Consider the following 15,911-nt stretch of genomic DNA (forward strand, 5'->3'; position numbering starts at 1 on the left):
GGCTAATTTGAACATGATGTTGGCCCATCAGGTACAGACAGAACATGAGCCCTGCAGACGATGCCACCAGATATTAAATTATACATCCAGCATGAGCTGCTGTGCGGCCTCAGCTGAGCTATTTATTATGCAAATATGCTAAATGGAATGAAATTGTCTGCACCCACCAGTCTCTACACAGGACGACAACAACAATCCAGTGGGATCTGACATGCCAAAAGTACTTTCATGGGTTAAGAAAACGTGTAATTTCTCTGATAAGCCCATCAATTTAAGCAGCAGCCTGAGCTCCGAGATATTCCAACAAAATCCAAACAGAAACTCGGATCAGCATGATCTAAGAGAGGAGGGAATGCTATGAATGTTTGGAGCTCTCTGCTATGCAGTCAATGCTCATGTTCAATTCGGTTGTGGAGTTAATAAACATGGTAATGCATGCGATTGGGCCCTGCTCCCACAGGGCAGACCCTCAGTGACATACGTTCCCTGAAATGAGTTATGGCACAAATAAAATGGCCCCTGAGGCCTCGCAGTTGGATGGAAACACATCGGTGTCTGTGTCACAGAGGAAAGGTGGCCAGTTTGGCTGCTGGCAGTGAGCCACAGCCCCAGCTGGCTGAAAATACATAAATCATTACAGAGCGGAGAGAAGAAAAAGAAAGAAGCAGGAAAGAGAGATTGCTTTGCAGAAGTTGAAAAACTAACGACCCTTTCAAGGGATCTTAATGCAAACCTCAAAGCCATTTGAAAAAATATATACATCACTTTCTCACATTGGATATATATATAAAAAACAGCCAAATAGCCTAAGAAATGTAACATTTTGCATATTAAACATAAAAAAAAAAGCTTCTAAAATATAGTATTCAGGCAAATAATTAAAAAGGAAATCCATCTCTATTTCAGACTCTAAAAGCATTAGATAGCATGATAAATGTTAAAGTCATGACAGGACAATAAAAAAGAAACCAACCAGGTTGTTTAGGAAAGTTATGGGAGAATATATCTTATGTCTACAAAAAGTATAACCACACTTATTTCCCCATCACAACAAATAGTTATTATTGTTTCCACTTCCAAAGTGATTGGCATCAATCTGTACTGAACCAGAGTTTATCCCCCTGCAGTGAGAAGCCTGGATGCTTTACTTTCCACCACATTTCATCAGTCACTGAACTCATCACAATGTTGGCATCTTCCATCTGTAGTCTCCATCTTCTTGCTCCCACAGGGGTAAGAAAATCTGGTAATCCTCTTCATAAGTGGACTCTTTACTGTCCATTGAAGGTACATGTCATTGAAAAAAGCTTCTGGTGCCCCGATTAATAAAGATCACTTTTCTCCAACATTTAATTTTTTTGCTGACCGCCTTAAGTTAGTATGTTTTTGTCTCTAATCACTGTTTAATTGTACAGGTCCGTTTTTTATGCCGCTTGGACATTGTTTTGCTTGAATATTGACAAAAATAAATATCTAAATGCATCCTGGATTGCGTTTTGATCAGCTGGTGTGTCAACAAGGATTTCCCCTTTTGAGCCGCTCGGCGACTTTGTTTGACAGTCGCTAAAAGGACCGACATTCCACTTCCTGAAAAAGCTACGTCCACAGATGTCCCCACACCCACACTGCCCAACCTGAACAGCCATGTTGCCATCATGTTCTCCCAAGTCACGCCTTTGGTACCAGCTAAGTGTGACATTTGTCCTGGACTCAGTTTGGTAAAACAACATATTGTGGAGAGCAGGCTTTTCAGCAGATTTGCTGCAGCCAGATCTGTGCACAGTGGGAATGCATATGTCGCCACAAATGGTGCTGGAAACAGCATAGCAGCTCTACGCTCCACTCGATCCTTCTACATGACAAAAAGGCCATGTTGTAAAAAAGATGCATGTGCAGTGAAACGGAAATGATGCTGGAGCGGCGGCCGCTTCAGCTCCGGAGCCGCCTGGTACAGCTCATCAGCATCGCTTCTTTCCCAGCCACTTCAGGAGGGAAGAGGGCTGATTCATCCTATTCCCCCTGCTTTCCACATACAAGAGTTGTATCATTGCCTTTTCAGGGATAATGACGCCCCATGCAGAAAGCAGAAGAAATCAAACCCAATGAGCACCTTTTGTAAAAAGCTTGAGAAAAATATTATGTATTGGTTATACATTAGAGGACGAATCTGAATAACTGTACAGATATAAAATATAAGATCAAACTTATAATTTGTGCTTTTTTTCCCCACTCTGAGGGTTTTACAAAAGTTCCTCTGAATGTTGGAGATGCTGCAGGTGCACTGTTGTAAACATGGTTTGAAAATCAAGTGGTACTAATAATTAGCCTGCAACTTGGAGCTGCTTCCTGCTCTATAAAAATTCAAATCTCTAATAATGTTTTTTTTAATTAACTGGATGTGAGTGCAGTCGCCATAGAGAACAACTGCATAAGAGTGAAACTATATAAAATTTACCTGCATAACCAGGCTATTAGGTTTGGTAAAATATATATTTTAAAATATGAACTATTATTTTCCCATTAAATCCCGTTCACTCAAAATGTTCATTTTTTTGAAACTGCACTGCCTAATGAAATGACACAATTGATTTTGTAGTCTAAAGAAATGACTATGTATGTTTTTACATATATAAATGTACAAATTCAAACCAGCTATATAAAGCTGTTTCACAGCTGGAGAGTTCTTTTAGTGACAGATTGCTGTATGCTACATACACTATGGTATGAATCACGGATCCTTCCTCCCAGCAGCTGTCAGAATCTGTAACTGGATCTCTGGTTCCAACTTATTCAGTCAGTGTTTGCATACATGCTGGTATTTTCAGTTATTTGTCGTTATTTTGCAGTTATTTATTTTAAATAAAATTTATTCTAGAATCTGAACATCTCAGTTGTTGCACAGTTTTTATTGTCACTTTTTCTATAGTCTGTTGCTCTTTTATGCTCAAATACAGATTTTGTACATTCTTTTTAAATTAACCAACATACATTGGCTTGGATCAGAGAATGCTATATTTAATAACTGCACAGTATTTACATTGAAACTTTGCCCTCATGTAATTATGTGTTCTGAACAATAAGGGGTATATCTATTCTACTCCAACACCCTTTGATGGAAACAGTAGCCACTTTCAGCAGTGAAATGTGTTTTGCCTTATCTATTCCAAAACCTATTTGAATTGTAAGCCTGAAACTGTAAAATTGTGAAAGTTCAAACCAAAAGTGATCCAACAACAAAAATACAAAGAATGAAGATATGATCAACATGTGCAGGGTAAACTGTGTCGCTCTGACCTTTTACCTGCAGAATGTATTCCTTCTGATCCAATGGAAAAGATTGAAATAACCAGATATATGTAGCAACAGAATAAAGTTTAGTCCAAACATAATGGGTTTTATGCAACTTGACTGAGGCTGCTGATTTAGTGCGTCTAAACAATGGGAACAATAAGTCCACTTCTTTACCAGGGGAGTGTGTGTTAGGAGAGGACCTGTGTATCTGAGTATAACAGAATAATTGCCTGGCCTCCTGCAGGCCCTAAAAGGCTGTCATAACAACCAGTTTGAGAGCAAACATTACACTCTGTGCCAACAGCTGTAACAGCTTTTGCAGCTTATAAAACCAAACAAGGACACAATGTCAGCCTGGTCCAGTTCTGGTTTATTTGCCCTCTCTTTCCCCACAATCCACAAAGTGCACATGTGCAGGCAAGTGCACATTTAACATCAAATCAAAGCTTGTCACAAAGGAGCCTCACTTGCCAAAAAGTGCAGATATAAGTGCATTAAGGAAAAATTGGGAGCTCAAAGACATACTTTGTTTTCACAGAGAATGAAATGCTCTTTGTATTATTTTATTAAGGCAAATCTCACTTTGCTTCAACTGCTGTTATTTGTATTTTAACCTGTACTTTCTCCACTTAACTGTCAATCCACACTGCTTTCACAATGAGAAAATTCCCATATTTTACAATAATATAACAAACTGGATTGGTCTACAGCAATGTATACAGGCTCTTGAACGCCGCATAAAAATCCAAGATTTTCGTAAAACGTTCAACATCTTTTCCACTTCAATGTACACCAGTAGTAAAGAAGCAATGTTCATAAAAACACCTTTTTCTCTAACCTTGCAAATATAAAGCCATTGAAAAAAAATAACACAGGGATGGCTGTACAGTTCAACAAATATGTTACATTTGCTCTGAACAACTGTAACAAATTATTTTGCTAATCTTAAACATGTCTAATAACTCTTATCAAACACCGCGGTTGAGAGAAGAGACTTAAGGTGACATATAGGAGTTGAATCATTCAGGATTCAAATCTGTTTAATTAGTACAGCTTTCATCAAAAGGTCTGTATTTCAATCTGCTGTGGGACTTCACATCACGCCAGACTTTGCGCTGCATCCAAACTGAGCAGATTGTGGTGCAAAGGTGGGAACAAATAAAGCTCTATTTCCAAGGCAGAACAGAGAACTACTGTTGTGCACATAATAAAATACAAACATTTTCCATCCCAATACAGGTAACCAGCAGATTTCTCTGTGCATGACATCATGAAAATGATATAATAATACTTTTTTCATTACTAGTTGGTCAGAGTATTTAGGATGTAGTAGAAAGTATGAAGTATTTATATTAGCTAGTTTTTAAAATAGGATAAAGGCTACCATTAAATTAAGTCAGATATGTATGAACCATCATGAATCTCAAAAATACTACACACTGTGCCCCTAATCATGTCCACATCTACTCAGGGCAGCAATTAAAAAGTGTACCGCATGTGATACTGTGACACACAAGGCTGGACACAGTCAATCTACAGAGAACAGGTGATAAGGACATAAAAAATACCCTAAGATCAAATCATGAATCACCAAGTCTCTTTAAGCACCACTGGATGCTATCTACACACCCACAGGTTGTTTGGAAGGTATCCCAGAAATAACACTTTTTTTTTCTTTCCATCACAATCATAAGCATCTGAGTTTGCAAAACTCTACTCAGACTTAGGTCATATCAAATAAAGACTGAGTTTTTCAGCTGCAAACACTGCTGGTTGGACTGGCATGAAACAATAAGCTTAGGTGAAGCTCCTCATGCCTATTGAGCATGGAGGAGGATTGGTGATGCTGTGGGCAAGTTCCTTCTATAATTTCATGTCTAATCAAGTAAATCACAATTAGCAATTTCTGAAAATATGGTAACATTTTGTTCTCAACCAAACGATCAATGATAGCTGAATGTAAAACCTTTGTTTCATTGTATAAGTACATCAGATTGACCTTCAAATTAACCTAAAATCTGTCATTATTTGGAGTGGCAGGTAATGTTAAACCACATGTACCTCCTTTCCAAGATCTTCTCTGATGACCTGCTGAATCTCCTTCATGGTGCTCTGAGGAGCTCTGCTGTGGAGCACCTTCAGGGTGGAGGTGTACTCCTCGGGTAGCAGATAGTCCAAAGCACCAAGGTGTTGTCCTACTTTGATGAAGGTGCCCCGGTTGGCACAACACAAGTCTCGGAGGCGCTCTGCTGATCGTTGGTGCACCTACAAGAGAAGGAGTATCAGGATAAAATCTGATTATTCTGCAAAACACATAATACTATTTTCTAATTGGTCTCAAAAAGATGTAAGCAGTTATGAGTGGCTTATGAATCAAGATTGGATGAAATCTGAGAATCTGCAGCACGGAGGTTCAAAATTGTGTCTAAAACCTTTCTTCCTCCACAAACAGGAAAATGATAATAGTTTCTTAATGTATCTAGCTTTGTGCTGGAAGGCATCATCACATTGAGACAGAAGAGGGACAAACACAAAGACTGTGTGCTGGTCTCGTTTCGTCTGTCCCATTTGAACCAGCTGGAAGTGATAATGCTTATAGAGACTTTGTCTCCTGAGACCCGTGCAAATAAAAAGGCGTGAAATTAGCTCCCCTTAACCCTGGTAACCCCCACCCCACACACTCACACACACAGCTGACTCCCACAGGAGCGTTTGACACCAGTGTCATCTGGCCGATGATGACAGCGCAATGACAGAAACAAGTCACCAGAGATTACCAGATGAGCCTTTTCTGCTCAGAAATGCATTTTGCTACAGCAGTGCCACCTTCTCACGCTGGGGTGTATGGTCCACTTCTTCTACACCAAAAACAGAGGCTATTATAAAAATGCTTCTAAAAAGACACAAATGGACAGTAAGGTATTCAAAACTTCAAACCAGCTTTTACCCTAAGACATTTAAAAAAAAATATGAAAATAAAGATTGTTCAAATACATCTCAGATGCAACTTTTGAAAGTAATTTTTATTTCAGAAGAAAAAAATATTTTTAATTTATGGTAGCAAAAGATTGTAAATTTTTGGGTTTTTTATATTTTGTATTCTGTATAAAATCTCATTGCAGACTTTGGCAGTAAATGATTTAGTTTTGTTGCTAAACATAAACGACTAAAATATAATGTGATACAACAGAAAACTTTCTACAACGAACCTAAAGGATGGAAAAATTATGTACTTTTCATTTTATGAAAAGTACATAATGTGTTTCAAACCTTGCTTAACCACAATAAAATACATGCATTTTTTTGTTTGTTTGTTTGTTTGTTTATTCCCCATCAGGGATTGTTGCATGAGTTACGGACCTTGTAGTTAGGATGGGGATTTATCTTTCCTTTACAACAATCTGGTAAGGCCCTCCATCATTTAAATACCTATTGCTAACTAACTTGTATCTGCTCTTCTGCTTTTGCTTTGCAGAATATTATTATTGCCCAATATTAATGGCAATATTAATATTGCCATGTTAGAAACTTTCATTTTACCCTAAGTTTGTGTTAAAATAATATTTCATAAACGCTTATGTGATGCGGTTCCCTTTTTGTCATGTTTTTTGAGTAAGGTTTCAAAAACTGTAAAAACTGCAACATTGATCAAGGGAAAACAACAAACTAAATTTTTAAAGTGTTCAGAAGATAAGAAATACATCTTCCTAAGCAATTTTTGTTGCTATTACTAACACCAAAAATTACTTAAACGTGTATCTATACTTCATATTTTTAACAGGAGAAATGGCCAAACAAATAAAAAAGTAAAAATAAAATTTATCAGAGTTTAAAGGTGGTGTAAAAGAAGTACTTAATGGACTTAAAACATTTTTAAAAATCCTATAGGCTTTGTTCTTCCTTTTGATCTGCGTAAGGGCCTGTATCAGAAGGCCTTTTGGTTCTGGAACCATATTGTGAGCATAGCTTTCAGTTACATTTTTTACTGCAACTCTGAAAATGTTGCATTCAGATGAGATTAAATTAAACTGTATGAACCTCTCAGCTTGTTATCATGATTACTTGTTCACAGAAGATTATGTCATCATGATGTCAGTCTGATCAACAGCCTTTAAGGGGAAAACTTTAAAAGCTTGTGACTTAGGAGACGCATCCTGCAAGCTGATCAGACCCAAAGTGACGTCGACTTGTGGTTCGATCATCAGATTGATCGCTGCTCTTCCTCTTCTCTCCTCTCCTCCAGTAATCAGTCAGCTTTGTTGGATGAAGGCGGGCGCTCAGCTTGAGCATGACATCACCATGGCGATGCAGCTCCCTGAAAGCCAGAGGGGGAATGCTGCTCGGGGATAGGCTGGCACCCGCCGCCGCCCACCACCTCAACACATGCGCAATCGAATAAAACGGACTATTAGCGATTGAGACACAAGGGTTAATTTGTGAGAGACATGGGTTGGTGCAGAATGCCTCACAGTGTTTCCACACTCATTCTCCGCACTCAGATGGTGATTTGAAGGAAAAAATCAGCTGCAGGCGTCTGACTGTGAGACGGATACGAAGCCGAGGCAATAGAGAGGATGAAAAACAAAGACTGAAATCCCCAAAAGCTGGTACCTTTAAAAGCCTCAGATCCTTTCATCAAAGTATAATTTTGTTTAAAGCAATAAACAAAAAAATCTCTAAAGAAGGAATTCTGCAATTGCTTGATTATTTGGTAACCATGGGATGCAGCTCTTCAGCTGCCAAAGAAAAACGGCTTTAACTCTTCTCCTGATTTATCCACAGATTTATAAAAAGTGATAGTTTAAAGAAGACTGAATCTTGTTTTATTTATTTTTTTTGTTTTTTATTGTGTTAGTGTTTATTCTGTTTCTGTTCAAACATGGAGACCTCGAGGCCAGCTCCCTGTGGAGCCTGACGGTGGATGGTCTTCAGATGCCATTAAGCACAGATGGCAAATTGTTTTCTAGGAGTGCACCCTTCTCCTCCTTGCTTTGTGCACTTTGATAGTGTTGAAGGGTAAAGTCAAGAGACGGAACACACTGGGCAAATCAGTTTGAAACACATCCTCACTACAGCGATGTGTTCAGTGAAATAAACTCAACTATAAAATAAACCTCAAATTAGTCTAAATATTAAAGGGTAGATAGAAAAATAGAAAATGCAACTGTTCAAATGTACTATATCACAAATAAATCTAGAAGCACATTAAGAATGTAACTCTTTGTCTCAAGAGTCAGGGGGCTGGACATGTGTGCAGCTGGAAAGCAGAGAGCAAGCTCCAGATGCTGTAATTGATTTCTGCAGCCTCACCACGACTAAATGACTGGGATTAGTGGACTATGAACAAGACCTATTTATTACTGGGATGCTCATGATTAGCTCGTTACTCAGTTCACTGGGGCTCATCTCTCCGCCTGTCACTGGGGAGGGGAGAGGCTGTGCAGTGTTTGTGCTTAGATTTAAGCCTGTACGGTCAATAAGGCCTTTGGTTACAAGTATTATCCAGGCAAAGCAACTCTCAAAGAGTCCTCCTGCAGTTAATGCACATGCTCTGCCGCTCCAGATGATATTAAAAATACATTTATTTTAACAAAGCCTGCGAGAAACATGGCAAATCGAGAAAAATTTTTAAAGCCGTTTGTTATGTCTCTGAGCCGTTGCAGTGTTGCTATGATGCAGCTTTCTCATTGTAATGTCCTGAGAACAGCCAGGATGTGGGATTCAGGGGAAACTGTCTGGGAAGCAAAGAAGCGAGAGGGCACAGAAAGATGGAGGGTGCTGATTTTTCCAACAGCAGGCACAGTTAATTTCATGCTCTGCATTTTATTGTCATGCCTGAATGGTGGTGCCTGGTGCTGGAAGAACAGCAGAAAGACTCTCTGCCACAAGCCGGTGGACGCTATGGATCAGTAAAAACCAACCAAGCTTCCAACAAATACAGAATACACTCCAGAAAGCCACCGTTACTGGTTATTACAAATGCTTCCTCACCATAAGAAATATTTGAAATTGGTGGAACTAACTTATACCCTTAACCCTCATTATTAGGTCCACCAAATACTGAGGCAGTTTCTTTTTCACTTCACCAGGCTTGCTCACATCTTAGCAGGGATTTTGGTCCATTCCTTTGTACCAAAATACGCTTTGCTTTAAAGGTTTAAAGTCTCCTTCTTGATAAGTTAAAGATTAAATTCTTTAATTTCTTCATCACATAGAGTAATAGACTTTTCACTTTTATTTTTTGCAGTTTTAATGATTATGGCTAAAGGTAAGGAAAAGCCAAAAATATGTGTCTTAGAGTATTAGAATATCACATTAGACAAATCAAAATTGATGTTTTAAGCACAAGTATCAGGCTTCTGAAAAGTGTTTACATTTCTATGCTCTCAATACTTGGTTGGGCCTCCTCTTGTATAAATTACTGCATCAATGTACCATGGCATAGGGGCATGTGCATAGGTGAAAGCCTCTATTGCTTGGATAGCTTCAGGTCATCTGCCTTGTAGGGTCTGGTGTCTCTCATTTTCCTTTTGACAATACACCATAGATTCTCCATTGGGTTTAAGTTCGGTTTGCTGACCAATCAAGAACAGGGTCACCATGGTTATTGAACCAGCAGCTTTAGCAGTGTGAGTCAAGTGTCAAGTCTGTCTATTCTAGAATTTTCTGGCTGCATTGACTGTGGACTTCAGAAAACGGAGTCGTCCAACACCAGCAGTTGACGTGGCACCCCAAAGCATCACTGACTGGAAACCTCGCACTTGACTTGAAGTAATGTAGGTTTTATGCCTTCCCACTAAACCTCCAGAGCCTGGAACCTTGATTTCCAAATGAAATGCAGAATTTGCTTTCATCTGAAAGCAGGGCTCTAGACCATTGCACAACAATCTACTTCCTTTTCTCCTTATCACAGGAAAGACACCTCTGACACTGACTCTGGTGCAGGAGAAGCTTGATAAGGGGAATGCCACATTTGTAGCAGATGTCAAGATTTTGTCTGTGTGCGGTCTGTCGTCTGGAATGGATTTTACTAGACAATCCTCCCAAGGCTGTGGTTGTCCCAGTTGTTGGCGCACCTTTTCCTACCGCACTTCTGCCTTCCACTTAAGTTTCAATTAATTTGCTTGGAACTCTGTGAAGAACCGTCTTCTACAGCAATGACATTTTGGTGCATACCCTCCTTGATAGTGGTGTGGATGACTATCTTCTGAACATCTGTCAAGTTAGAAGTCTTCCCCATGACTGAGTGGTCTAACACAAATAAAAAAAAATATGTCTCCATTTGACACAATGGTAGGGAATTATTAGAAGTTTAGAGAGCCATCTAAACTGCTTAAGCATATCAGTAACTGACCTGAAAAACAAAATGTTGTGTCTTATTAAATGAAGGACAGAATTTTGTGCGTTCAGAAATGGTGCAAATATCTGTGGATGTAATTTATTTAGTGAAATATGCCTTGCAGTCTTTCTTGGGCAGAATAAAATCTTCTATAATTAATTTTATCATAGAAAATTTATGAGAATAATATGAGTTTCATCAGACGTTTGTAAGGTATATGTCCAGTGACCTTTTGTTTCCAGCCGTGTTTGATATCTGTGAAATGAGCGCTATGATTAGTTGAATGTGTTGTGAACAGGAACGGTTTGTGGTTCTACAAATGTCCCCAGATAATGATTTGTTAAGGTTGCAACTCTTGTAGACAATACACCTCTGTCAGGTCAGAAAGCTTATACAGTATAATACAAAACACAAAGGCAATTATTTTGTTTTCCCTTGCTAAGTTTCACTGAAATGTTTTTAATTTATTTGCCTCCACAAACTAAATAATTTTCTTAACGGCTGTTCTATGTTTACAGTTGTCTTAATTTGTTCCATCGCAACAACATTCTATCAACACTGCTGATCAAAGGTTAAACAATCGTCACCTGTGATCACTGATCATTTACTGTTGAGTTAAATCACTGAGATGACCAGAACCTTTAAGCTTTAAATCATGAGGGTCATAGTAAGAATCCTCTTTTTTGTTACAATTAGAGTAAGAATAATCTTTTTTTTCTTTCTTTTTTTTTGTTGCAGGCAACATCTTGGGTTCCTTTACAAATGCTATTTTGAATACAAATCATATAAATAAGAATTTCAGTAACTTTTGAAATCCGAAAATTCAGCCAGCGGCTTGTTTTGTTACCTATTTAAAACAATTTTCTGTAAACCCCAATTATCAGGCTGAGATTTAACTCCTCCTCCAGGTTCTCCTCATTTTTATTCACAGCAGTAAACAGGGATCATCACTGCTGTGGCTGTCTGGCATTAAACATATTCATGAAGCAAACACAAAAAGAAATGATTGCTAAGAAACAAACAAAAAGAATTAAATTGGTTTAAGCTTTACCTAGAAACGGCAATGACAGAAACAAATTGTAAACACAGTATCTCTAAAGAATAGCAAACTTTAGTTACTTTTAATGTCACCATGGAAACAAGCATGTCCAAACCATGTCTTTCATCTCAATTTACTCGCTTAAACCTTTTTAAAATGATTGCAAACATTTCAGCTTCACCAACACATTTCTTGCTCTCTAATCCAATAGTGAGGTGTGTTCAGGTTTAAGAGAGTGGGGAATTTGCCTAATTAAATTATGCTGCACATCATGTTGCAGTGCAGTGGCCACTCCTTTAAAAAAATAACATGGTGTGATTTCTGCGGCACCCTGCCAAATGCCGCTGGACCCGTCTTCTGTAGTTGGCACAGCAAAAAACAATAATAAAAAAAAAAAAAGACAAAAAAAACAGCAACAGTAAAATGGAGTATTTACGCCGCTGTTACTGCTGGAGAGCAGCTTGTCAGCCATGATGTAACCACAGCAGGCAGTCGGGAAGCAAATGTTAAACGTTCCCTCCTCTCCATCATCCCTCAAGGATTTTCTTTCCTCAGACTTGTTTGGCTGATAAGCTGCTGCCATGAGCGCGTCAAGGTCAGCAGTTATCTGGCCCCACCCCGTATTTACATAGCTTGTCCCTCACTAGAGCGAGAGCTCCAGGAGTGGTGGTGGACCCTTATCAGGACTGAGCACACCCCCCTTTCCCTGTCATGATGTCCTGACTAATGCAGTCACTGCTGACATCTGCTGGTGGAAACATCTGAGTGCAACACCACCAGAGATTTGCACTGTAACGTCACTCTCTTTAACTTAAAGGATCGAAACTCTAAAGTCAATAAACATCATGGCTCTTGGTTTACTGCTTGCAGGTGGGCTACAAGCAGGAAACTCTTTCATTCTGAAGATACACCCTTCAGAATAACTTAACTAATAAAGTTAACTTAACTAATAAAGTTAAGTTATTCTGAACTGAACTTCACACTCCAATAGAGCTGCTTTCCTCCTTCACCATTCCAGAAGAGCTTCCAGTGTGTCATCCCTTCTCTTAGATCTTAAGTTGATTTTAATCATAATATTCTGAATATTCAAAAGTTAGAGAATTTATTTTGTGAATAAGATTCTTCAATGTGATAGTCTTATCAAAAAAAAGTCTGAAGAAGAGTTGTACAACATGAATATGGACATGTCTTCTAAATATTGGAGAATTTATAATTGACATTATATAATAAAAAATAACATTTTCACGACTTTTCTTTTTCATCCTTCATCCCAATGTCGCACTTGTGTCTCCTTGTGAGTACTGGGACCTCAGCTACTAAAAAATATAAAAGTTGTGGGCATGCATTATGCATGCATCAAGATAATTTATTCACATTGACAAATATAGAGGCTGGCTGTAATACAAAAAAAAAAAGAAGTGGAATCATTTTGAAAATGTCAACTTTCAACATCAGAACTATCACAATAGAACATTAAAAAAAACACCTTACTTCTATCCAAATATTTTCAGACGTTTTGTTATTAATGTATTTCTAACATTGTGTCATGCCTACAGTTTCTAACCTTAGTTGATATTTCATTGCCACAACTGTTTGCATCAACCAACAGGTCGCTCCAAAGCAAAAAGCCAGGCAGTTCTGGCCCAGACCATTGGAAGACTGGGTGATTCTGATTGTTGACACTGAGATGAAAACTTCAATAAGACAAGCAGAATACCTTGTTAGATCATTTACAACATGAACTTAATTATTCTCAATTTTATGTATTAAAGGGGAGGTGGATATTAAGTAAAATCTACATTTTTGAGCTTGAAATCATGTTAGGATGTTTGTTTCTCATCAAACACATACCCAAAGTGTTGCTTAGATTCTTTCATCTATGTTTGAGAAATCTTTGGATTTCCCTTGAAAGCCTTTCAGCCTTACAAAGAAACACCTATTTGCCCAAAGCTCTGCCTCAGTGCTTCAGTATCCAGCTAAGATCCCACCCCACTGAGAATGTCCTCCTCACACCTCTCCCAGACAGATCCTCCAGACTAGTGGCAGCAGCAGATAAACACCTGATAGAACTGCATGTCTGCTGAACTTTTCATACAAAGTACTTATTTATCCAATGTTCCAAAGAACATTTTTGTCATTTATCTCCATAAACGACATAAAGGAGAAGCACTGTTGTGATGGCGTATTGGAGAGAGTAAAAGTTTCTTAAAGAGACAGTCAATTTTGAGGTATTATAGATGGCTATGAAGTGAAGTAAAATTTATTTTAAGTTATTTATATATACAAAACATTTTAATAATAACTAAAGATAAATACTTAATCATGCTATAAAAATGGCAATAATGTGCATGGAAAATACATGACTCCCCGACCAACCAATCAGAAATGGCATTGGGGTCACATTTAACAACCAAAGAAAGTCTAATCACAAGCCTCAACGAAAACATTACCATTTTGGCTTTACTGGTTTTCTAAAATGTTTAATCATTCCACTGAATGAAAGAGATTCAAGGTTTGACACCATCAATCGATAATGAAAATGAATTGTAGATTTCAAAGCTTTCTGAGTTTTTGAATGATGATATTTTAAAAAATGCTTAAGCATATCACACTAAAAAAATGCTACAAGCTTTTCATATTTTGGAGATCCCAGTGTTGGACTTACATTTTACTAACAGACAGAAAGAACTGCACCTCCCAGCATGTATGACACAACTTCAATGTTAAGCCACAAAAGCTAAGCAAGACGGGACCCCTCCCCTCACATCACTGGCCAATTCCTGGGGAAAAATGTGGAAAACTTTTCTTATAACCTAAAACAAACAAAATGAACAAGCAACATTATCTACAGCATTGTTTTTTTAACAAATAAAACATACAGTTAAGGCGCTCACTATTGAAACATTTCTTAAACCTGTTTACCAGAACAGCGTCCAAAGCTCAGACTTGACACTGAAAAACACTACTACAAGTTGTTGAAAACCAACATCATGTTAAAGCAAACGGAAGAGAAAGGGTAGAGGTTTGAACATTTCAATTCAAAGACCTCGCAAGGACCAGGTCTGTATTTTTTCTTTCATTGCTATTGATTTCTCTGCAAGTGCTTCTAATTAATTTCCATCCATTAAGTATTCAAATGCATTTACATTAAAAGTGAACATTAGCTTAAAGCTGAAACTCTGTCTTTTAATACACCAATTTAGCAAAAAATAATATTAAAAACCAAACAGTCCTGATCTGGACTGGCTGGTTATATAAACGACCACTGATTAGATGATCTTGTGCGGATGATTGCAGAGCCCTGCAGCAATTTGTGACCGTGTCTGTATTTTGTGGATAAGAGAGTAAATCACATATGCAAAATGTAACACACAGTAGAGCTCAGCATCAGAAAAACATAGCATGATTTGTTGTTCTCTGGTGAAAAGTCACTAATCAGCATCAGCTAAGGCTCTGATTTCCTTCCCTTCTGTGGTTCTTTCATATCACAGTGTCAACCTCAGACATATTCAGTGTAACGGGGGCAGAAAGCAACGCTTTATCTTTAACCTTTGGGTGGTACTGAGACAGAAGCTGGATAATGCTGTGCAGATGTGTCGAGTGAATCAGCGTTTTTGTTCTTTTCATCTCAGCCATGAAAAGCCACCTTCAAAATGGCTGCTTGCCTGAAGCTGCTCTGCCTCCTGCAGCTGAGGAGGCAAAGAAATCATTAGATGTCACCATCACCGGTTTATCACATCTCTCTCCATGCTTTGCTTTTCTCTCCATCAGATAAAATGAATTTAAACACCTGCAGTGTATCTTCATCTCCTTACGCCTTTCGTTTGTTCCAGTAATTTAACCCAAAAGCTCTCTCTTTGTATGCCATCACAGCATTTAGAGTTCATACTGGTTCATTGTGGAAACAAGAAAACAATACTTTCTCCCACATCTGACGTACCAGTATTTTTCAATTAATTTTGACCAAGAATCAATATTAATACAGATGCAAGTTTAGCAAAGTGGGATATTCTTTACACCTCTTTAAAATTTTATATTTTAAGTCTAGCTGGAAAAAACTTCAACAAAAAATATCTTATCCACATTTTTAGTCAATGCCAGTAATTGTATTTAAATAATTTATTTTGCCATCCAATGTCATTTGAAGAAATTAAGACACCACATAAAAGTAAAACACTTGGCGTACATTAGGTAAACTTAGATCTTATAGAAAAAAAGGATCAGCAATCTGATTCCTTCAGA

At 38.0% G+C, this 15,911-nt stretch overlaps 1 protein-coding gene across 1 annotated transcript in view; it reads right to left on the reverse strand.

Moving 5' to 3' along the window:
- Positions 1-15,911, reverse strand: part of adck1 (aarF domain containing kinase 1) — a 39,858-nt gene that overhangs the window by 15,903 nt on the left and 8,044 nt on the right. The window contains exon 4 of the mRNA XM_055038764.1: positions 5,353-5,556. Within this exon, the coding sequence (XP_054894739.1) occupies positions 5,353-5,556 (204 nt within the window). The remainder of the gene's footprint in view (positions 1-5,352; positions 5,557-15,911) is intronic.

This window comes from Poeciliopsis prolifica, unplaced genomic scaffold, assembly GCF_027474105.1.
Source record: "Poeciliopsis prolifica strain line A6 unplaced genomic scaffold, Auburn_PproV2 SCAFFOLD013, whole genome shotgun sequence".
NCBI lineage: Eukaryota > Metazoa > Chordata > Actinopteri > Cyprinodontiformes > Poeciliidae > Poeciliopsis > Poeciliopsis prolifica.